The 23848-nt window shown below is 46.8% G+C and overlaps 2 protein-coding genes and 9 non-coding genes across 11 annotated transcripts; 3 read left to right on the forward strand and 8 right to left on the reverse strand.

The window, feature by feature from the left end:
* The first annotated feature begins 5877 nt into the window (after positions 1-5877).
* ZNF322 (zinc finger protein 322) lies at positions 5878-10060 on the forward strand. The gene has a single exon (XM_014536026.1). The coding sequence runs from the start codon at positions 5963-5965 to the stop codon at positions 7193-7195; it is 1233 nt and encodes a 410-aa protein (XP_014391512.1). The 5' UTR covers positions 5878-5962; the 3' UTR covers positions 7196-10060.
* Positions 10061-11834: 1774 nt separating this feature from the next.
* ABT1 (activator of basal transcription 1) lies at positions 11835-15026 on the reverse strand. Its single transcript, XM_005861716.2, has 3 exons — positions 14749-15026; positions 13366-13571; positions 11835-13212 (listed from the first exon to the last, which is right to left on the reverse strand). Exons 1-3 carry the CDS (start codon positions 14987-14989, stop codon positions 12832-12834), a joined length of 828 nt encoding a protein of 275 aa, XP_005861778.1. The 5' UTR covers positions 14990-15026; the 3' UTR covers positions 11835-12831.
* Positions 15027-16967: 1941 nt separating this feature from the next.
* TRNAA-AGC lies at positions 16968-17040 on the forward strand. The gene has a single exon. It is a non-coding gene; the product is annotated as a tRNA-Ala (tRNA).
* A 1043-nt stretch (positions 17041-18083) lies between these two features.
* On the reverse strand, positions 18084-18171 carry TRNAY-GUA. The gene is given in 2 exon segments: positions 18084-18119; positions 18135-18171. It is a non-coding gene; the product is annotated as a tRNA-Tyr (tRNA).
* Positions 18172-19571: 1400 nt separating this feature from the next.
* On the reverse strand, positions 19572-19644 carry TRNAK-CUU. The gene has a single exon. It is a non-coding gene; the product is annotated as a tRNA-Lys (tRNA).
* A 91-nt stretch (positions 19645-19735) lies between these two features.
* TRNAK-CUU lies at positions 19736-19808 on the reverse strand. Its single transcript has one exon. It is a non-coding gene; the product is annotated as a tRNA-Lys (tRNA).
* A 91-nt stretch (positions 19809-19899) lies between these two features.
* On the reverse strand, positions 19900-19972 carry TRNAK-CUU. The gene has a single exon. It is a non-coding gene; the product is annotated as a tRNA-Lys (tRNA).
* A 253-nt stretch (positions 19973-20225) lies between these two features.
* On the reverse strand, positions 20226-20297 carry TRNAP-AGG. Its single transcript has one exon. It is a non-coding gene; the product is annotated as a tRNA-Pro (tRNA).
* A 984-nt stretch (positions 20298-21281) lies between these two features.
* TRNAI-AAU lies at positions 21282-21355 on the reverse strand. Its single transcript has one exon. It is a non-coding gene; the product is annotated as a tRNA-Ile (tRNA).
* Positions 21356-21864: 509 nt separating this feature from the next.
* TRNAA-CGC lies at positions 21865-21936 on the reverse strand. The gene has a single exon. It is a non-coding gene; the product is annotated as a tRNA-Ala (tRNA).
* Positions 21937-22906: 970 nt separating this feature from the next.
* Positions 22907-22979, forward strand: TRNAK-UUU. The gene has a single exon. It is a non-coding gene; the product is annotated as a tRNA-Lys (tRNA).
* Positions 22980-23848: the final 869 nt, after the last annotated feature.

Below are 23848 nucleotides of genomic sequence, written 5' to 3' on the forward strand. Positions count from 1 at the left end.
TGCAGAGATTCGGGTCTGGCTGCGGGAGTCTCTGGTGGTTTGCATCGCGCCGCGGCCGTTTTGGGAAACTTGCATTCTGTCACTTCGTTATATATATATGCCCTTAGCAGTGGTAGGAGAACGGGATCTTGACCTTAGAGGTTGACGGAATAAACACAATTAGCAGAAGGACAGACCTTAAACAAGCAGAAAGACTCGGGGCTTTGTTATGAAGTTTGTTGTTATCCAGAGGGATTCCTAGCTTTTGTCTTGAGCTGTTGGGGACGGAACCCTGGCTGCCAGTGGCAGGTCCTTCTTGCAGGAGAAACAGTGAAGCAGAGGTGAGGAGCGGCCAGATCGGGGTGAAAGAAGCTGACCAGACCGGGGAGGACATGGGACTAATATGTGCATGTCCAGCTCCGGGAAAATTGCGCGTTGTTGTGTGTGTGTGTTTCCTCCAGGAGAGGGAAGAGGTGTGTGTGGCGAGTAGTTATGGAGGAAGACAGTCTTGAGTCTTTGTTGTTGGAGCAAGTGGCATACCACGCTGTACGTTTCTGTATAAATTGGTGGACTGTGGAGGAGGAGGAGGGAAGGGGGGTGGGAGGGCAGGTAGGACGGGAGAAGATCAGGGTCAAGGGGAATGAGCCTTAGCTTGTGGGGAAGCAGAGTGATAGGATCAGGTCCTACCTGCAGTTTACGTGGATTGCACACTCCATCCCAACATGCACGTTCGCGATGGGCTTGTAGGAACTGCCTCTTGATGGATTTGCAGCCTCCAAAGGCACTGTGTCCAGTGCGCAGGCAGGTCAGCAGTCAGAGATGGCAATTTAAATCCTGGCTCTACTACTGACTAGCTGTGACATCTTGGGTAATTCTTTAACTGCCCTAAGCATCAGGCGTTCTATCTGTAAGGTGCAAACATTGGTATTGACACCAACTTTACAGAGTTCTTGGGAAGATTAAATGAGGCAGTCTGTGTAATCAATGAAAAATAGGTATGATAATCCCTAACCTAGGGCCCGATAGGGCAAGAATTATCTAACTCTTAGATAATGCTTTACAGACCTTGTCTGCTTGTCCCATATAACCTTTAACTGTAAGGATAACCTTGAGCTTTGAAGTTCTCTGCTCAGCTGCTGTACTTGTGCTTTTATTGCTGTTCTTTCCGTGCGTCTGACCCTCCTGGTGGACGAGAGAGCCAGTCTCTTCCTAGAGGAGGGCTCCCTGAAGCTACGACTTGAAGGATACTTGTAGGTTTGCCAGAGCTCCTAGCCGGTTGCATTGCTGCTGCGGCTCCCAGGATGATGATGGCTCTTTTTGTTCTGGTATTCATTCATCCATTCAATCATTCATTCATATTTTTATTCATTCAACTAATGTATTCTAGATGCTAGGTTACTGCAGTGAACAAAAGACTAAGTCCTAACCCTAACGGGAGTTCTGTTCTAGTGGGAGAGAGAAACAAGTGAACAATATAAAACACACACCACAGAGTTGGGATCAGTGCTCGGAGAGAAAGAAAGCAGGATCAGGGGGATGGTTATGTGAGATAAAGTGTCAGAGTGTGCTTCTTTCTGAGGAAGTAATTCTCAACCAGACACTTGAATCAAATAAAGGAGCAGGCTACCTGGGGAAGAGCGTTCGGGCAGAAGGAAGAAGGGCGGCTGGAGAAGGTGGAGGAGCCACATTGCATACAGCTGTGGAAAGTTTGTGTATTTCCGTGTGATAAGAGACAATTACAGTATTTTGAAGTAGGAAAGTGTTATTGTCTACTTAGAGTTTTGACAAAATTATTTCCTTATTTAACAATTTTTTTTTTTCTTCTTAGTGCCCCACAGTTGTTGGCTACTTAGGGCAAATATAATACCCTGGGCTGGTAACTTTAGGAAATACTCTGATTCATTTACAGGCTATGACCAAGCTCGGAATCCTTTATTTCTTTTTTTGTTAATTCTCACCTCAGGATATCTTTTTCACTGATTTTCAGAGAGAGTGGAAGGGACGGGGAGAGACAGAGAGAGAAACATTTTGGCTGCCTCCGGCACATACCCTGACTGGGCCCAGGCGGGAATCAAACCCAGGACCCTTCAGTCCTCGAGCTGAAGCTTGTTCCACTGAGCCAAACTGGCCAGGGCAGCATCCGTTATTTCTACTCTATTCTCTATTTGAGCTTAACAGTAATACACATTTTAAAAGGCAGGACTCCCATAAACCCATCTCATATTAGCTCTTTGTCTAGATCCTGAATATCTTCATTTAGTTGTGATTCTGGATTCTTCCTTTTCCTCGTGACATTTCTCCATAACTGTGTTTGCACAATCTTTTTATTAATCATTAACTTGCTGAGTTATTTTATTATTTATTATTTAGTTAATTATTTTAAATGGATTTTGAACAAGGCTTTACACAAGAGGCAGGCACAGAGGATGGGCTCTATGAATGTTAGGCTTTTTGTGCATGTGAAGAAGGAATCAAGAAAACAACAGGACCTGTCATTTATCGAGCACCTGTGGAGACCCAGACGTTGAGCCGAGTCCTTGACTGACACTGTGTCAGTTCTCACAGCAGCTCCTGGAGGCATGTAATCGTAGCTTCCCTGCTTTATAAAGGGGAAACTGAAGCCAGAGACCTCAAGTCAGTACCCCAGTTCTCACAGCTGCAGAGGAGCGTAGTGGGAACTTGAACCAAAATCTGATTTCGGAGCTTGAACATTTCATTTTAACTAGCACAGTGTGCCAACGCTCAGCTACCATGTTCTTTAAAAATTTTTAAATAAAATTAAAAACTTTTAATTTGGAAATAATTTGAGGCTTACAAAAATGTTGTAAAATAGTACAAAGAATGCCCATACACCCTTTTCCTGTAGTCCCTAAATGTTAACATTTTACTATGTTTGCTTTATGATTCTGTCTCCTTGTTTCTCTACTCACATAGATATGCATTTACATCTGATTCAGCAGCCCCTTTTCTAGAAATTGACTCTGAAGATACACCTCCAACAATATGAAAATACACATCCATAAGGGTATTCATCATAATGCTTATAATTTGAAAATATTTAAAACAACTGAAGTGCCCATAAGTATGACAGTGGTTGAATAAACTTGGTATAGCCACATATAATGGGGTATTATGCAGCTGTGAAAGTGAATAAAGAAAATCTTTACCAATAGATGTGGAGTGATTTCCAGGATAAATGGTAATTTTTTTCCCCATATAGAACGCTTCACGAATTTGCATGTCATCCTTGCACAGGGGCCATGCTAATCTTCTCTGTATCGTTCTAACTTTAGTATCTGTGCTGCCAAAGCCAGCACTAAATCGTAATTTAAAAAACTAACAGTATAAAAGAGTATGCTGCATTTTGTGTAAGAATGTGTTGGATTTTGCTAGTAATTTTCACACTGATACTGATACTGGGCTGTAAAATTGTTTTATGCTCTCTTCATCAGGTTTGGTTATCAGTGTTATGTAATATTTGTCCTGTTTTTCCCCTACGTGATGTGTTTTCATTGCTCTTTCATTAAAAATATTTTTAGAAAGTTTGATTTTTGTTATAATGGCTACCTTTGTACTTAGACCTTTTTAAATGCCTTTATTCCCATTTTCTTATTTAACCTTTAATTATCTGGTTTCCCAGTTCTTAATAGTATTCTTAACTTCTGCCTGCCATTAATTAATGCAGTAATCAGTGAGGTTATTTCACTGTTTTCTTCCTCTTCTCCCAGTTTTTAGTTGAATTATTTTTATTTTATTAGAATGTAACATATTTCACAAGGTTGCTAATTTAGTAGCACATTACCACTTTGCCATTGTGGTAAAGTTTTGTTTTTGTTTTAAAACTGGATGGCAGTTTTAGAATATACCAGGGAGACAGATTGTGCATTTTAAATTTTTTCTCCACGTTGAAGGGCCTTATAGTTTCCTTTGTTCATTTTCTCCTTGGCTGTGAGGTCCTTCCTGCTCTTTCCTAAGAGTTGTTCCAGGGCCACCCCTCCTGTGTGCACACTAGGTCTCTTCTCTTCCTCGTATTCTGCTGTTATCAGAAATCTTAAAAAAATTTCTTTTGTACGTAGAGTGGGTTTTCTCTTTTTGACTGGCCTTTAGGTTTATTCTGCCACAGGCTGCCACACTCTGTTTTCTATCCACTGGTGAAGTCAGTTTTAAATCAATTTTCTTTTGTACTTAGAGTGGGTTTTCTCTTTTTGACAGTGGCCTTTAGGTTTATTCTGCCACAGGCTGCTGCAGTCTGTTTTCTATCCACTGGTGAAGTCAGTTTTAAATCATCGGCATGGGAGCCCATAGGTTTTCAAAAAAATCCCAACTGAATTACATTTTACAGTTTCTCTGACTTCTGCGATTCAGCCTGCATTGAGTTCAGACCAGCGGATACAGAAGGGGACAAAAAATAGTGAACTCGCTGCAGGTCGGGTTGTGTCTCGTGATCTGGTGCCGAGATCAGAGTTGCGTTTCATGGGAGAACCAGCTGTCATGCCTCTGTCTTTCCTGGAACCAGAACATGAACGCTGTCCTGTTATTACTGGTGGCCATGGGCTAAGTGTATTTTCCCTGTGCTGTCTGTCAGGTCCTCAATAGCAGAAAATTGCTGAGGGAACAACTGAAAGTCTTGTGACCTGGAGCAGGCAGGTTAAAGCTGTGAGGGAGAAACCAGTGGACAGGTCTGGCTGTCTAACTACTCATGCCCCCAGGTGACTGCGTCCCGAGTTGTTTGTGGCTGAAATATCAATCAGCCAAGTCTGTTGTAAATTGTGGAGGACCAGAATGGTGGCGATGGCAGGCTGCAGGGAAGGTGGGGGTGTCGTCCCCAGGGACCTGTGTTCCCTGATGTACTTCAGACCCAGGCAGCTTGCACTCCTGGGGAAGGCGATGCCTTAGTGTTTCAAAGAGGTTAGTGTTACAGGCCTTGCCTGCAATGCTGTCATACTCCCAAGGATGGTTATAGATCCCTTATTGCCCTTTTTCTTCAGGGTCAAATGGGATAACAGGGATTGTATAAGAAAGCCATTCCCCCCCCTCCCCCCCGCATTTTCTCTTGTTAATGGAAGTTTCCGTTTTCAGGTTGAGTGAAATGATCTAGTGCTAAGTCCTCTCATTTATGACTGTTTACCCTTTTCTTGTCCTTGTGTTTTACAGAATGCAATCTTCCTTGAGAAATCACATTCTCAGGACCAGAAAGTAAATGCTGCGTTTCCTCCATTTACATTCTAGGTGAGCTCCATTTCCTCAGTCTTTTGAAATGTCCCTTTTTTCTTCTAAAAGGCATTTCCTCAGACCCGCTCCCATGGCATCAGCCTTTGTCCTTTACCAGATAAGGACACTAGTAGAACTGTAATAAGCTGCTTATGAAGCACCAACGATATGCCTGAACTGCTCTGTATACTAAGGGAAGAGCAGCGTTCAAACAGACGTCATGTCATATTCTAACCATAGACAGCAAATCAGTGAATACGTGTGCACTGTATTGGATGGTAAGGGCCATGGAGAAAAACAGCAGCAAAGGGGACAGAGAACACCAGGGCAGGCACTGCTCAGCCAGAGTGATGGGAGAGGAAGAGCCTGGGTTGGAGATCACCCAGATCATGAAATAAATAATAATGCCTAGTCCTTTCCATATATATTGCTGATTGGTTGATATTGGCAAAGAGAGAGACTAACTGATTTCAGCCCCTGAAAAACCAATAGCATTATGTACCCTGATGCAGAATTTCTGTCTTTTCAACAGTGATGTTAATTTTGAGCATTCTTTTCTTAGTTATAGGAATATAAATAATACTTCTCTTTGTCTCACAGTGTTGGAAATACCGAGTAAGAAATTAGTGTATATGATGCTGGAAACTTGTAGAGACAAACAGCTCATGACTCAAAGGCCTAAAACAAGTGTGTCATTCAAGTTCTTATCAGAAAAATGACAATGAAGATGATGGGTCAAGACGACCAGTGGAAAACTCCCTAGGAGAGAGCCATGGACATGTGCACTTCAGAAAAGAGAGCTAATCAGAGAACTCAGAAAAGGAAATTACATCATGCGCGCCCTCAGAAGGGTCAAAAGATTTTCATTCATGTGCATGAGATTACTCAAATAGATGATCAGTTATACCAGTGCCTTGAACGCGAGCAAAACTTCTGTGAGAACTTAGCTCTTATTATGTGTGAGAGAACCCACACTGGGGAGAAACCTTATCGATGTGATATGTGTGAGAAAACATTTATCCAGCGCTCAGATCTCATTTCACACCAGAGGATCCACAATTATGAGAAACCTTATAAATGTAGCAAATGTGAGAAGAGCTTCTGGCACCACTTAGCCCTGTCAGGACACCAGAGAACACATGCAGGTAAAAAATTCTATACATGTGACATTTGTGGCAAGAATTTTGGACAGAGCTCTGATCTGCTTGTCCACCAGCGAAGCCACACAGGTGAGAAACCATATCTGTGCAGTGAGTGTGATAAATGCTTCAGTCGAAGTACAAACCTCATTCGGCACCGAAGAACTCACACCGGTGAGAAACCATTTAAGTGTCTGGAGTGTGAAAAAGCTTTTAGTGGGAAATCGGATCTCATTAGCCACCAGAGAACGCACACTGGCGAAAGGCCCTACAAATGTAGTAAGTGTGAGAAAAGTTATCGACACCGTTCAGCCTTCATTGTTCATAAAAGAGTTCATACTGGGGAGAAGCCCTATAAGTGTGGTGCCTGTGAGAAATGCTTTGGCCAGAAATCAGACCTTATTGTTCACCAGAGAGTCCACACGGGGGAGAAGCCCTATAAATGCTTGGAATGTATGAGAAGTTTTACTCGGAGTGCCAACCTAATCAGGCACCAGGCAACTCACACACACACTTTTAAATGCCTTGAATATGAGAAAAGTTTCAGCTGTGGCTCAGACCTTATTGTGCATCAAAGAATTCACATGGAAGAGAAGCCACACCAGTGGTCTGCATGTGAGAGCGGCTTTCTCCTAGGCATGGGCTTTGTTGCCCAACCGAAAATGAGAACTCAAACAGAGGAGCTGCGTTATCAATACAGTGTGTGTGACAAAGGCTTCCGCCAGGGCTCAGCCCTCCTCCAACATCAGACAGTCCACCTCAGTGAGAAACCATCTATCTGTCATGCGGGTGAGAAGGGGCTTGAGCTCAGCCCTCCCCACCCATCAGAAACCTCACAGACGTCTTGGCCAGACAAGAAGTTATAACACCACAAAAAAATGCACTTACGAGTCAGAGAACTCATTAAGATGAAAAACTGTAGGCAAATCTTAGACCTTTGGGAGAGCTCAGACTTCAGTGGGGACCAGAGAATCTGCAATTTTAGGAAGTTGGGAAATGGTTTGCCCAGAGAGCCACCCTAACAGAATACCTATCAGTCACTCCAACAAGAAACCTTCAAAGGCCTTCAGGTTTGGAAAATCTTTAGTCTGAGCTCATAGCTGATCCCCACAAGAGGACTCGTACCGGTGGGGAACCTTGGAGATGCAGAGTGAGAGAGCTTCCTAGCAGTGCTCACTCCTCTCTTTCTGAGGGAATTCGCAACAAAAGAAATGCCCTTGGTGTGAACAGTGCTTCACACACTGTGTACAGCTCACTGGACGTCAGAAAACCCACGCTGGGGAGAAACCCTAGCAAGTGTGGAAAAAGCTTCCAACAGAACTATGACTTTCTTACCCATCAAAGAAGCCATATTGGTGAAAATGTAGGTATTTGTCTGGAATGTGGCGAAAGCATTAGATGGAGAACCTTCTCGGGTTTGAACAACACAAAAAGCCATCTGAGAAGAGCCCTTGTGACGTCTGAGAAAAGCTGTCCATGACCAGCTCCTTTGGTATACCAGGGAACTCACACGAGTGAAAACCCCGTAAATATCTCGAGTCTGAAAAAAGTCCTGCTAGAAACCTCTACTTTGGGGCCCCAAAGAACCTACTCTGCAGAGAATTTTGCTCTAGTGAGAGATCTAGTTGTGGACCTTGTACATATAATAGATATGAGAATAACTGTGCTCACAGTTAGCTGACCCCTGGGGTGGAGGCGGCTTTAATGAGTCAGTATGTAAACAGTTGTTAGGTACCCAGAAGCTTGTCGTGGGAGGAGCTTGGGCTGTTCAGAGCAGGCTGATGGGAAACTCAGGTGAAGATGCTTTTATCTGAACCACTTAGTTGATGATTGCTTTAATTTCTCTTTTTTTAAATTTTGGAAATCCAGTAAAGGAAAGGACTGTGCCCTTGTGACCGATGGTGGGCATGTGTCACTGTTGGGGAAAGGAGAATACTTTCCCTCTTGATCTCTCTTTAAAAAAAAAAAAATTCTTGGCCAGATTGGTGACTGGTGTTTAGGGAAACTTGCTGGTAGTGAAAAGAACTAAGCAGTGGGGAGGAGTTATCCTGGATTAGAACCCCCAAATGTTTCTCCTTTGGAGGGCCAATCTCATATAGAAGCAAAACACCCAGTGTTTTACTTGGTGTGAGTTGAGGCACACCCTTGAAATTTCCTTTCTCTAAAATGTCAGAGTATCACTGGTATTTGAAATTTCCACTTCAGAGATTCATCTCTTTTCAACTCAGAAGTGCAGATTCCAGGGTGACAGTTATGATGTTGCTAGTATACACATTTTTTTTGACTTCACGTATCATCTCTTTGAATGATAATATATCCTCACCAGCTCCGTGCAGAATGGCTGATGGAAAACTGGAAGAAAGGTTAGGCTTGCGCAGGCAAGTAACACACGATGACGCAGTTAATGCAGGAGCCATGCTTCTTGGTTTAACTGTTCTGACTCCAAAGCATTGTTCTTTTCACTCCATTGTCCTGCTGTTTATAGCAAACTCAGTCCCATGATGATATGCCTTTCATTTGCTTCATTCTGCCAGAATGAAGAAAAGAGAGAATACTTTTTATTCCCAGGGAAAGGATTGTAATCACAATATAAGATATTTATTTGGCTTGGAATGTAGGATGCTAAATGCTAGAGAGAAAAAGTAGTTGCCAAATTCATCAGAGGTTTGAGAATAAGCACTTATTTCCAGTTTAACAGAATAATTATTATATTTAATATTCTCTAGATGTACTGTAATTAATCCAGGAATCTATACATGGACACTTCTGAGGGTATTTTCCCCTCAGATTAAAAGACATTTAATAAAAATACTTAAGATTTCTGCAGTGTTTGGGACTAGACTGGTGAATAAATATTTTGTTGCTAGTCTGTCTGGTTGATCTGGTCGATCATAGCGAATCCTTGAACTCAGGAGCGTTGGCCTCAGACTCATGGAGGTTGCCAGCGGCTACTTTGTGTGTGGCTTTAAGCTATGATCCTGATGACTGGATGCTCATCTTGATAATCCTAGGGTCAGTGGGTATAGCTCATAGTGATAGTAAGGAATCTGATTCTAAGGTGTTTTTTCTTTTAGTAAACAGATCCTGGGAGGTGATTCAAGCTGATATGTTTGTTTTCATAAATAGTTCTTATACCATGAAAAGTTGCCCAGTGTGGTAAAACACACACCATGTATTTGTTTTTCTTTTGAAAATCATGCCTATCACTAGTCTATGTTTGATTATTGTAACACTAAAATAGTATGGGTGTGTGGCATGGTGGTGATGAAATTAGTTCTGTGGCTACTTGTTAGTCACTACAACTTGCAGAAGGGGACGGAGTTGGTATCATTGACAGGATGACTTGACCCTTTTTTCAGCTAATCTTGTGATGACTGTCTCTAGCCTTCAAGTAAATTAAAGATGGACCACCTCAAACACAGAACTTTGTGGGTATGAAACAAGTCCGAGGTCTTTTAACCATAGGGGAAATGTATTGTTACTGTTCCTATAGCATAACCTGAGGTTGGGGAGGACCACTTGGGAGCCTGTAACCAAAACTGGGAGGTAACTTCTGGGATGGATGGAGGTTCTCTTGAAACAGTGCCAACCTACATCTACCTCAGGTAAGTAGTTAGAGTAACTTCCAAGATTTCAGACCAAACAAGACACTTGTATTCAATGTATTCCCATGCTTTAATGTTTTTGTTTTCCCTTAATTCTTAAATAAACATTTGTTTTGAAAAACTGCATTTTGTCTCTACTATACTAAGAACAAACTTCCCCCCCTACACTTGTATTAGAATAAAGCAAATACTCAGGAATCCTTTCACAATATATATCAATTCATCATGATGTACACTTTAAATATCTTACAATTTTATCTGTCAATTATCCCTACTAATAAAAGGGTAATATGCTACTTAGACCGGACATCTTCCGGACGACCTTCCAGATGTCCTTCTGGACAGAGCCATGGTGGTGGGGCCGAGGCAGAGGCGGTTAGGGGCGATCAGGCCAGCAGGCAGGTGAGCGGTTAGGAGCCAGCTGTCCCAGATTGCAAGGGGGATGTCCGGCTGCCAGTTTAAACTGGCAGTCGGACATCCCATGAGAGGTCCCGGATTGGAGAGGTTGCAGGCTGGAACTGAGGGACGATTCCCCCACCACCACCATGCACAAATTTCATGCACCGGGCCTCTAGTACTTCAATAAAGCTGAAAAAAGAATAAGGTGGATATTCATGTGGCTGGCCCTGAGTCCTGGTGGTGGTGGTATTTAATGGACCATCTAGAATTCTGGTGCTAAGGCTGAGAGTGAGTGAAACCTGGAAGGAGTATGTTCTGTGCTCTTTGGACAGTGGCTCCTTTCAGAGCCTTCCCACTGCATGACATAAACAGCACAGGGAGGAGTAATAGCTTTATCTGACCATATTGGCTAAAATTCAGTAACTACCAATGCACCATTAATGACTCAGGTGGAGTCCAGTGCCCTTGTTACCCAAATGTTAAACACATCAGGTTCCCAGAGAAAGACACCTGGGAGAATGTCGTCTAGAGCAGCTCAGTTCTGTTCAACGACTTTTCCCTGCTCCACTTCCTGGGCAGAGCAGAAGTGCCAGTAGTAGTGCATCATGAGAACATGAACACACCTATGGTGAGAGGTCTAGGTGAGTGGGGAAAGGGTAAATATCCTTCAATGTAATTAGTGAAGGACAATAGGTCCTGCCAAGAAACACTTCCTTCTGGAGATGTTAAGTGGACAGGTTAATCCAGACATAGCTCTAACTTATCAGGAAATGCTTTCCTCATTCTGGTTTATAGGGTCCTTACCATGAGAGGTAAATGTATAGGGTTGAGGTTTGTGGGTGAACATGACAGCTAAGAGTTCTGAGACCCCCCCTTAGTCAACATTTTGTGCATCTGACAGTTATACCGATCATACAGTTTAGCCTACCTCCATTGAACATCAACTTACCTACCCATCCCCATCCCCCCCTTTTGTTCTTGATAATCCTACCTATGCCCTTTTGATAGAAATGTGGGTTGATCTGTCAATACAATTACAGTGAATACTTACCCATCCCTGTAGTTGAGTGCTTAGTCCTGATAGAACAGCTTTTATACCCATTGCACACGTGTGTTCCTACTTCAGCGCACGGTCTTTTATGTCTGTGGCATCCTTATCTAGTGTTATCAGGCAGAGTGCTATTTACATTTATGTACAGTATTATGCTCAAACCAGCAAAACCAATTTTCTGGAGACTTATGTTGAAATTATGATACTTACAATGTCAATTTTATCTTTTTTAAAAATATATTTTTATTGATTATTAGAGAGGAAGGCAGAGGGAGAAACAATGAGAGCAGAAACATGGATTGGCTGCCTCCTGCACAACCCCTACCAGGGATCAAGCATGCAACCTGGGTATGTGCCTTGACTGGGAATGGAACCGGCAACCTTTCAGTGCACAGGACAGCGCTCCAACCAACTGAACCACACCAGCCAGGGCAATTTTATCCTTTTTTCCACTTTGTCTCTGTATCACCAGGATTTCTTGGACAGTGTATGAATAGTAGTGGTAATTGGAAGTATCTTCATTCTTGATTTTAATTGACTATTTTAAATGTTTCACAATTAATTTTGAGATGTGTAGGAAGATCTCCCTGGATGCCCCTAAAGAAACTTTTGTATTATCGGACTGTAAGGGTTTTTATTATAGAGTGTTAAATTTAGCTAAACTTTGATCTACTACTCTATTTGCCCAGCTGGGATACTGGATTCTGACCAGTTTGATCTCTACAAGGCCGTGTGGAGACTTCTGTTACGGTGACACGTTTTCAGTCCTATGGTTTACAGGGAGTGCCTCGGGCTGCTCTGCATGTTGTCTGCGACGCTCCCCTGAGCCCCAACACGAGGTGCACCCGAGCGGGTCACTGTGCCACTACCTCCTAGGCTTCGCTCACCTGTGCACTGCTTTCCACCCAACACTCCATCCTGGGAGCTGTTTGTGATTATAGTTCACCAGGCTCTTCCAGACTTCTGTTCATTCTTTAGGAATGATCTGGAAAAGTTGGTGAAAAAACGACCCCATCTCTGAAGGCTGTGATCAGGAATCATACCTTCCCACGGCCCCTTACACACCACACATCCACCATGATGCCTCTGTACATTTATTTCTTAAATATCTGCCCTTTCCTATGCGATTCCTAATGCCAAGGAGTACGCGTTGGTACGTGCTGTCATTCACAGCCTCATATAGTGACTTGGTAAATCCTAAATTAGACAACGGGTTGTCAGATGAGACAAAACAGGCATCTGCAGTTGTCATAATCACGCTACTAGCATGAATTAGGTGCTTCAGCCAGGCATGTGCAATAGTTGGAGAGGGGAGGAGAGGCCCAAACTACATCTGGACACTCACCAGAAACTCCTGGTCTGAGAAACAAACTGTCTGCCTGAGTAGTCATTATCAGCTAGACAGAACTCTGGGCTGGGCTGGGAGATGGAGGGGACTCCCTGCCCCTCAAGAGTCCTTGACCACCACGGGGTCCCCCATGCTCTCTGAGGGCGGTGGGGCGCCAAAGATCCTGGCGAGGAGCCCTCGGTTGGAGCGAGCCTGGTCCTGAGCATTTGCCAGACGAGCCCGTTCACGACCCCCTGGACGAGCTGCCTTCCGGGCCCTCAGCTCCTGCTCAGTAGGTCGCTGGGCAAAGGTCCAGGAGCCATTCGGCCGGGTAGCGTCCCCATCAGCAGCAAGGAAGCGCTTCCCCCGCTCCACACTTCGAAGATAGAAGTCAGTCTCACGCTTAGCCTGGGCAACCTCGGCTCTCAGGCGCTGCCTGCGCACCTGGCGCTCAAAGGCAAGATGCTCACTGAGGTGGGACCAGGTGAAACGGTGCAGGTACTGTAGACAGGAAAACAAAAAAAGGTCTGGGTAGGACAGGCCAGGGATGGAGAGAAAACAGGAGGGGGCAGGGCCAACAAGAGGTCACAGAGGTGCCAGGCTGGGGTTGGGGAGGTAGGATGGGAGAAGCAGCAGACAAGCCTATCCCCTCACCTTGAGGTTCCAGAGGTCATAACGGAAGGGGCTGCGCCTGCGGGCACCCATGGGTGTGTTGTGCAGACTGGCGGCCACACGCTTGGCTACTCGCTTGTCCCGGAACTCCACCCAGCCCTCTGTGTAGTCCTTGCTGTACTTGGACCGCTTTTTCCCTCCCGTGGCCGAGGCTGCCGCTGCCTTCTTCTTCCGCTGCACGAACCCACCTGTGTGCCAAAGAGAGCAGTGGTCATGGAGACAGGCGCAGCAGCCACTCACTGGGTTCTCAAAATCTGCCTGCAGACCGGGATCCTACTTCAAGGTCTTTGTAGGTAAGGGAGTTGAGAACTGCAAAGTCCACCCTTTCTCCCTATGCCTAACTCATTCCTTCCTCAATGTTAACTCCTGTCAAAATATAAATGGAGCCACTTAAAACTGGAACCAGAGCTGCCATCCCAAAGAACTGCTTTATATGTTTAGGCTCAAACCTCTGGATGTTTAAACAGGGCAAAATAACCTTTGGATTGGGCCTAAAACAACTTTGTGCCCCAAAGAACTCTGCAAAGATAACAAGAAAGCAGACATAATGACTAATGGACTGATAAGTACCAGGCTGAAAATTAAAAACACTGTTTAGAATCAGCATCCCGATGTTATCTGCACCTATAGCAATGCCTTCCTTCTCCCGATGCAATTGTCCCCTTTTCTCATAAATACCCTTTGTGTGTTTGTCTCAAAATCAGAGCTAGACTATCTGGGCTTCCTTTTTTAAATATACTTTTACTTATTTGAGAGAGGAAGAGAGAGGGAAAGAGAAACATCAATGAGAATCATTGATTGGCCTGCACGCCCACAAGCCGGGCACGCACCCTTGCCGGAATCGAACCCGGGACCCTTCAGTCCGCAGGCCGACGCTTTATCCACTGAGCCAACCAGCTGGAGCTATTGGGGCTTCTCTGAATCAGTACTTTCTGAATAGCTCTTCTTATTGATCGCAAATAAATGCTTGTTGCTTCCCACTTTGCAAGGCCTTTAACTTAGGTGCTAACACTCCTGAATCAGGTCTGCCCTAAAACCTGCACAGGCCCCGACTCCACTTCCGGTTAGTGCCTGCCGGGCAGGTGGGGGCGGCTGATCAGACTGTCTCTTCACCTCGCCCGAAATGACAAATGGATGTCTTGTGTTTTGAGAAAAAGCACTGCGATTTCATTCAGGCTGTACGCATTAACAACCTGGCAAATTCAGGCCAAAATAGGGGTGGGCGGAGGCGAGGTTAAAACCCAAATCAGCTCTCCGAGGATAGGCTACGGGGCTGCGCCCCACCCCGGCCCCTACCAGACCCGCACACACCGCGAACTCACCGCTCCACCCCCCACCCCCCGCTCCTCGGACGCGCGCACTTACCCTCGGGTTGGAAGAAGACGCGCCCCACCTCGCCGTAGGCGCTGAGAAGGTTCCGCACATGCAGAGGCCGAAAGCGGGGCGGGATGTGGCCCAGGTACACAATGCCAGGCACCACCCGCTTCTTGGCGCTGCCAGCCGCCTCTTCGGATTCCTCCTGCTCCTCCTCCGCCTCTAATTTCAGGTCTTTCTCTTCTAAAGGCTCCAGCTCAGCGACTTCCTTCTCCGACTCCCCCGCCGCCATGCTTGCCGAGACGCGAAGCACGACAGCCGTAAAGCGCCGCGCCGTCGGACGCACGCTGCGTGCGACGCCTGCGGCAAGGGGGTGGGGCCTATGAGGGTTTTGACCAATGGAAAGTCTAGGCTTAGTGCAGAGGGCGGAAGTGGGTCCCAGCTCAGCGGGAAATTCAAACCAAGAGAGGTGTTCAGAGATTCAGGAAAGAGGAAGTAGCCTGACTTCCGGGCTCTAGAGATGCCCACAAAAAGGCTGATCCGGAATTGTAATACACCCTGCTGAACGCCTTGTGAGACGTGGAATGGCGGGATGCAGCTGGCTTCTTCCGGATTTGGGGAGTGGCTGAGTGTCTTATGTGGTGGCGGTATGAAGCACGGCTGCATGGATCGGAGGCACCACCTTATTCGGTTTTCTACAGTGCATTGTCATTCTCCGGCAGCCTTCCGGCTTTCTTACCCGCCATATTGGCTGTTAAAGGGGCCGTGCGCAGGGCGCGCCAATGGCCACACGAGGGCGCCCTCGACCAGTTTCCCGTTTCCCTGTGTCCTTCCCGTGACCGGTATTGCCTGTCACTCACCCTCCCTGGAGGTAAACTAATGGGCTCCCCGTCGGCACTGCCTCTCAGCACTGATGTGGTTACTCGTATTTGAAGGCTGAATTTCCCAAAGGAGGTTTGCTAAGTCGGCCTTTGTAAAATGTCAATGCTCAGTATGTGCTCCGGGAATAGGGAGTGAAGACCTCATCCTGGGGACCGCGGCAAACCCATCACTCCCAGTTCCCTGCCAGCCTTGATAAAGCTCCGTGGAGCTCTAGCTGGTGTTGCTCAGTGGATAGAGCGTCGGCCTGTGGACTGAAGGGTCCCGGGTTCCATTCCGGGCAAGGGCACCTGCCGGGGTGCGGGCTCCATGCCCAGGAGGGGGCGTGCGGGAGGCAGGCGATCAGTGATTCCCTCTCATCACTGATGTTTCTATCTCTCCCTCTCCCTTCCTCTCTGAAATTAATAAAAGTATATTTTTAAAAGAAATTGATACAATAAAAACAATTTCCCTTTTTTAAAAAAAAAAAAGCTCCGTGGATCTGAGCGATGGTCTGGTGCGGGCTGCTTTCTTTCATTCCCGTTCTGCACCTGCATGCCTGACAGAACCATGGAAAACCACAGGCAGAAGCACATGAGTGGAGGCCACGCTGTTCTGCGGCTGGGCACGTGCTGTCCAGGGAGGAGGATGGCGACAGCAGGAGGCGGCGAGAATCAAGGCGAGGCTGACAGTAGCCTCTCTGCGATGCACGGTGGGCTTCCACGCGCACGGAGAACACGAGGTTCTGAACCCTCTCGTCTAAGATGGGGTGGGAGCGGTGGGCTTCTTACCACAGGAAGTCATCCACTTTTGTCAGCCCTGATTGCAATTTTAAAAAAAGAAAAGGCAGAAGGAAGAACCAGCATTAGGACACCGTCGGGCTCTGGGAAGGTCATCCTGCAGGTCCGGCAGAACTTAGAGACAGAGGCACTTCCTTAAATAAGATGCTCCACGTTCTCCATTTTAATTTTGATCCTCTTGCCCCAATTTAATTAGATTAAAAGTAACACGAAACCTCAAGGAGGAAGTTTCTGAGCTGCAGCTTGAGGCGAAGCAGTTTGAAGGTGCAGATGCTGGGTGAGGGCCTCCCCATGGCCCGAGACACTGATTTCCCTCCCGGAGGCCCCGGCGCCTCCTTCGGTTCCCTGCGTCCGCGGGTGGATTCATGTCGAATAAACTGGTGTCCAGTGTCCGCCGCCTCCGCGCTGAGCCCGCTGCGCTGCGCGAGTGTCTCCAGACCGGACCCCGCTCCGCGCCCGCATTCTGTCCTGGGGCTGTTCGGGCACCTTCGACCGCAGTCCACCCAGTCCCATGGGCTGACAGGTCAACTACAGCTTGTGTCAGAAAAAAAAAAAGCTAAATTCTTTCCAAATATTAAAGTGGGTCAGGGAAGGACAGGGCATCCGCAGGGCGGGGAATTAGCTCAAATGGTAGAGCGCTCGCTTAGCATGCGAGAGGTAGCGGGATCGATGCCCGCATTCTCCAACTTTTAAACAAAATAACTGCTGAAACCCTCTCACTAACAGATGCCCCGTCAGGGTTCCGGACCTCTCAGCGCCCATTTTCAAGACCGGGATGGTCGTCGCGACCAGAGCTCCGATACTGCTGGTCACCTCTTCTGCATGATGGGACAGGCGAGGCCCAACTTTTTGGGATTCCTCTCACGTTTGCAGGTTTGAATGAAAAGTGCTGAAGCTTGAGAATAAAGATACAAGACACTGCCAGGCACACAGCCCGCAGGCAACCCCTTCTCACCTACAAAGAGGACTCCTCCTCAGGCATCCGGGATCACATTTTTGAGACGCGGTAGAAATGAGATTGACACCACATTACGAAATGCTTTCTATTGTTAAGAAAGATCTCTACCTTGTATTTCGCAAAGCGGGCAGACAATCGTACTGATTTCTCTCTCTCTTTTTTTTTTCTTCTAAAATATTTGTTTCTCTTGTCGCAGAGGTTCTCAAACCTCGCAGCACGTTCAGATCACCTGGGAGCTTTGAAAACGACCAGCGCGAGGGGCCTCCCTGCAGTGGCCCGAGCCTCCCCGGTGATGCTGGCGTCCACCAGCCGTTCCCCGCGGAGGCTGAGAACCGCCGTCGCCCAATTGAAGGGCGTAGCGCGGGGTGCCCCCCGGCGGGCGGGGCTGCCTTGTCCCCCGAGAACATCCTTCCGGAGGCTCCTGACTCTCTGGCCACCAGGGAGCGCGCGTGCTCCACCCGGTCCCCGCGGTCGGCGGGTCAGCCAGGCGGTCCTCCCCTCCATCCCGCCCCTCCCGCTCCGGGTCCCTCAGGGAGCGGATTCGCGGCTCTGGACGCCCGGCCGGGGCTCCGGACTTTCCTGTGGCACCGGCAGTGTGCGAATGACGGGGCTGACAGCTGATCGCGCGTATCTGATCTCACGGTGACGGAGAATAAAGACATAAAAACATAGATTCGTTGCACAATAAAGATAGTCAGATGGATGCCCACCCAGGAATTAAAGGATTGGGGATGGAAATGGGGAAAAAAAAGTCGGCGCAAAACATTGGTTCCTTCGAGCCGGATTCGAACCAGCGACCTAAGGATGACTGGGAGCCACCGCTACAGTCCTCCGCTCTACCAACTGAGCTATCGAAGGAAGCGCGGTGCTGAGCTTCCCTCCGCGGGTGCCAACTCTGCGCTCTCAGCTCCGGTGCCCGCGACCTGGCGCGTCCGCGTCCTGGATTAGTGGGCCCGGACCGTCACAGGTCCGCTACTGGGGACCCAGGAGAACATGGGAGCCTGGAAGGAGAGAAGGCCCTGCCTCCTGTCGCTCTCCTTACCCACCCCCCTCCCCTCTTTTTCGTGTGTGCACGCATTCCTTGAGCTGTAACGTTTGAAAGTAAGTTGCAGAAATCATGACTTTCCTCTTCAGACACGTCGGCGTGCACACCCTGTGGCAAAGTCTACACATGCCATCGGTATCCCCCCTTAAAACACGGTTTCTAAGCCATCCCAGGCTCAGATTGGCCATGTGTGAGATAGAGCCCAGAAATCTGAAATGTTAGAAATTCCCCAGGTGATTCACATGCACGGCCAGACTGGGATTCCCAAACGCAGGCGTTTCCATCGCGTTGTCCCGAGGCCTGGGAGGACATGAGAACAGCGTCAGTGAAGCCAGAGGGAGGTGTGTGGTGAATCTGGCTTTTAGAACCAATGAAAACGTGTATGTGTCCACTTTCTCTTCTCGTTGTCCTGGGTGTTTTGGTGAAACCCATACCAATGAACGTACGAAAGCTTCCAAGGAATAATAAAGGAAGACGTGTGCAGTGGGATTTTCACAGAGAGACGGGGGAATGTCAAAAAGTCTCGGCCAATTTGACCAAGGGACTGATTTTCATCTCACTCTCTAATAACAGCCACAGTCGCTCCCATCGGGGATAATACTGGCGAAGTGCAGGGCTGACCTGACCTGGTCCGGCGTGTATCTGTTCGAGCAAAAAGGGTGCCTGGTGCGAAGGAAGTGAGCAAATGTCAGTGGCTGGACACTGGGAGTCGGGGGTAGAGATGCAGTTTGAATTCTCAAAACCCTTTCGATTTTATTTTGTAGGCAAGTACAGCCCGTCGTGGCTTAGTTGGTTCTTTTACTTGCCATGGGGAAGGAAGAAAGGTGGGAAACGGCATTATCTATTGGGTCCATTAAGGTGTGGGAGGCAATGGTAATAAAAAATGCGTCTTCCATGTTTCCATAACGACACGTGCTCAACACTCTCCATGGATTTTGCCTCCTCTGAGCCTCTGCCTGTCAAACTGTTCCCTGTGGACGTTTTGTGTACCTTCAGACTCCACCTTTCCCAAACATGTCTGCATCTTCTTTCGCATCCAAGAAGCTTAACTATATAGAGTAAATGCCCTACTTGACCAAGTAAAAAAACAGAGAAAGGTATTCCCAGAGGCAGGAACCGTAGCCGCCCCCCAGAGTTGGGCTCTAAACTTTCTCTTTGGACAGCAGTGAAAGACGTCTTCTTTTAAAAGCGTAGGAAGTAGATCAAAAGAGCTCGCCCAACGTGGGGCTCGAACCCACGACCCTGAGATTAAGAGTCTCATGCTCTACCGACTGAGCTAGCCGGGCACCCATGGGGAATTACTCCAAGGTACTATGACACGAAATCAATTAGGTAAAGCGTTGGAAGCAAATTCAAAGAATTTGCCCTAAAAGAAGTCGCCCAACGTGGGGCTCGACCCCACGACCCTGAGATTAAGAGTCTTATGATCTACCGACTGAGCTAGCCGGGCACCCATGGGGAATTACTCCAAGGTACTATGACACGAAATCAATTAGGTAAAGCGTTGGAAGCAAATTCAAAGAATTTGCCCTAAAAGAAGTCGCCCAACGTGGGGCTCGAACCCACGACCCTGAGATTAAGAGTCTCATGCTCTACCGACTGAGCTAGCCGGGCGCCCGGGAAACTTGTTTCAAATGTATAAGGAGACTACTAAGAATCTTTTGTGAGAGGCTTTGAATATAAAATTCTACATTTTTGTTTGATGATTTGCTTTTGTTTTATAGGTAAAATAACATGAAATTCAAATAATGTAAGCATCCTATGAAGTTATTAGCATGCATTGCACGCACTTTGTCCACATCTTATTCTCCCTAACCCATATTGACAGATCACAAAATGTAGTGACAGAAAGAGGCAACAAAAACCTGGGCTCGTCCGGGATTTGAACCCGGGACCTCTCGCACCCTAAGCGAGAATCATACCCCTAGACCAACGAGCCGCACGTGCTCGTGTTCCTCCTGAATATATTAAATACATGGTGAATTTCTGTTATTTGTTTTTGTTCTTGTATTTCATGTATAGATGTGTACAACTATAACCCATATTTTCTTTTTTTCCCCCTCTCCCTCCCTCGCTCCTCTTTTTTTTTCTATTTTGAAAACCAGGTCAACGCTGCTCTCAGAACTTCCCGGGGTTTCCCGCAACCCAGCTCTCTCAAGATCGTATAAAACCTTTTTTCTCAGAAGCCCTTGACCCATTCTTTGCAATAAACCGTGGCGTTTGTTAGGAACCAGGAACCTGCGCCGGTTCTCTGGGGCGAGGCCCCGCAAGCTCTTGCAGCTGTAAGCGCGGGGCTTTCTTGGCTCCGCGCGCATTCCCAAACCCACGTGCAGCTGTTGATTTGGTCCCAGCATTTCCCACGGAAAACAGTGAAAATTTTCTCAGCAGGATGTGAAGATGTGAGCTCGTAGTAAGTCAAGGAAATGGGCTGCACAGGACTACAGGAGATGCATAATTGAGGCGCTAAAAGTTTATTTTGGTGAAAAATGAAGCCGATTGGATAGGCGTCACATCAGGAAATGACCGAGCAGAGTGACAAGTCGGTGACCAAGGGCGAGGTGGATCCTGGAAAAGGGCTCAGGGCGGGACCCTCCGATGATCCACCCGAGGGGCGACACTGAGACCCGCCTGCGCACACGGGCCCCTCGTGCCAGTCGCTGAAGACATATCTGCGTCGTAGTATTTGGAGGGAAGTGCTTGGCCAGCACATGGTGACACTTTTATTTCTGATGAATTTAATAACTGCTTAGGTGTCCTGCAGCTTTCCCTCTGGTCCGGAGCAAACGCTGTGAGCACCTCGCTGGCGCAGACGGGTGCTCTGGGCAGCAGGCGGGCTTGTGATTTATCTTTCCTGGAAAATGAACTCAGTGTCTGAAACATCGTGAGCTTCACCGGGGCAATGGAAAAAGAAAAAAAGAGGCACTGGCCCGTACGGGGATCGAACCCGCGACCTTGGCGTTATTAGCACCACGCTCTAACCAACTGAGCTAACCGGCCGACGGACGTGTGGCCTCAGAAGTTAGCAGAAGGGACTTGTAGCCTTCGCGTTGCTTGTTTGCTGCTAGTGCAGTGCATCCCAGCAGCGGACTCGCGCACACCGCGCTGGGCTTCTCCTTTTCCCAACGCTGCTCCTATTTTTTCCTGGCGCGACGCAGCAGCCAGGGGTTAACAAAAGGCCTCCTTCCCTTTCTGTGTTCGCAGGATAAGATTTCTGTCCTAGAGACCAGCTAGACACCAAAGACGGCCGTTAATTTAATGAGCCCTGGGCAATTCTCCAGGTTGCTCCTCTTCGGCCTCTCAATTGGGTGTGTTTTTATCTTTTTCAATTGCGTTTCAGGTGAAGATACCCCAAAAGACTTTTCAGCAATTTAGTTTCCTTTTCTACATAAACAGTTCCCGTGGGTGAGAGAACACTGTAAGAAATTTATGAAGGAGAGGATACAGCATAGAATCATTGGACATTTTCAAAATGTAACTTCTGATTGTGTCTAAGAACAAAATGAGCTTGGAGATGCCGGGGATCGAACCCGGGGCCTCATACATGCGAAGCATGCGCTCTACCACTGAGCTACATCCCCTACCCTGGCAACGAGCTCTTTATTGTTCTCCCCAACTTTTAAAATTCGATTTTTCCCCTCAGCAATTCCAGGATTTTCTAAATGTTACAGTTAAATTATTCTTCATTTATTCATAAAAACCTTGAAATGGTTGATGAAACATTTATCAGTATTCCAAGTGGAGGAAGCCTCGCAGTCCTAGGACTTTCGTCAGCGTTTAACCTAGACACACAGAGCTAGAGCGAAGTGCCTGAAATCTGACCAGGAAAAGGAGAGGGCTCTCCCCTAAAAGCTGACTTCTTTTCTTTAATCTTTTGTCCAAAGACAGCTGAGGCCCAGCACCGTTTCCTCTCAATCAAACCGTTTCCTCTCCTCTGTCCCTTTTTCGGTGTCCAAAGTGCCTTGGAAAAAGCCCAGGATATACGCTATAATAGATGTATACATAGTGCTTATAAATACATACGGGACTGCACAGAATTCAGTGCATCAGGAACTGCCAGTTCCTGGGCTTCCCGGAGAAATAGCTCAAATATTCCACCCTTAGGCCCCAGCAGAGAACTTTCAAAGGGAAGCCGATCCGATGCTGTGCTTTAGCGGGTCGATTAAATCACTTTTTCCAAGGCACTTTGGACACCGAAAAGGGGGCAGAGGAAACGGTTTGATTTCGAGCTGGGCCTCAGCTGTCTTTGGACAAAAGAATAAAGAAAAGAAGTCAGCTTTTAGGGGAGAGCCCTCTCCCTTTCCTGGTCAGATTTCATATATATATGTAAATATAGAATTTGGGGGACATCAGCATTAATGTAATAGGGTTGACTTCTGCCTTAAAGAAAATCCTCGTTGTAGCTGAGTTTCTGTGCTTAATAGTGTTAAGAAGCATTTTCAGATCGACTAGCTCTGAACAGGAATCACAGATAAAAATTCTAAAATGACTTTCTTCTTCGATTTTAGACTTCTGTTAAATATAGTTGTTTTGAACAGCTCTCTCACAAGAGCCCGGATAGCTCAGTCGGTAGAGCATCAGACTTTTAATCTGAGGGTCCAGGGTTCAAGTCCCTGTTCGGGCGTCTCCGTTTTTCTCACCCATTTATGCAATTTTATTCCAGTAAATAGTAACAGGTAGGAAAGTCTTCACAAATCACAGGTTGATGTCTCTGAAAAGTGAGAGGGAATCCTGAGCACGGTATCGAAATCATAAGCTAGGGCCTGTTCGGAAAATAAATATTTGTTGCTTCTCACGTTGGCCTTTTATTTTTGGGTGAACATATCTGAATTAGTGGGTTGAATTATAATTTATCTTTGTCTCAACTCAGTACTTCATGTGATTAACTCCATCTGGTCACCTAAAGGAAATTTGAACAGGCGCAAAAAAAGTAAGAATAAAATTACCAATATCGGCATTGGGGGGCGGGGGGCGCTTTCCATGTCCGACCTAGGCACTGTATTAAGCATTTTTCCTGGGTTTTATTTGGGGACTGGTGAACTTGGATGAGAAAAAAAATCTTTAAAATCTCTAACCTTTACCTGAAATTGAGCATAGTCTTCACGTATGAATGTAAGCAACAAATTACAGTCGGAAGAGAAGTAGCTGTGGCTTTGTCGCCAAGAGGAGTCGCCGGTATTTTCATGTCTCAATACAGTTGTGACCAGTATCTCCCGTTTAAGTATCTGAAGACACAGTTGTCGAGAGGGTCTTCCTGTTTAGTGTATATTTAATGCATTAACGAGGAAGCACGCATGTGACCGTTGCAAATCATTTCCACGGTGTGGTAACTATTTCGTAGTATAATTGTTTTCCTTGTTACCTATGTTTCGGGTTTGGGGGCTTTTAACACCAAAATCTGGAGAAGGGCTCCAGGGCCTCCGTCAGCACTAAGGGGGAGGCAGCCCCGCCCGAGCCTGGGCCGACCCCTGGCGCTGGCCGTCCCCTTCCGCC

The sequence above is a fragment of the Myotis brandtii genome, unplaced genomic scaffold (assembly GCF_000412655.1).
Source record: "Myotis brandtii unplaced genomic scaffold, ASM41265v1 scaffold1556, whole genome shotgun sequence".
In the NCBI taxonomy this organism is placed as follows: Eukaryota; Metazoa; Chordata; class Mammalia; order Chiroptera; family Vespertilionidae; genus Myotis; species Myotis brandtii.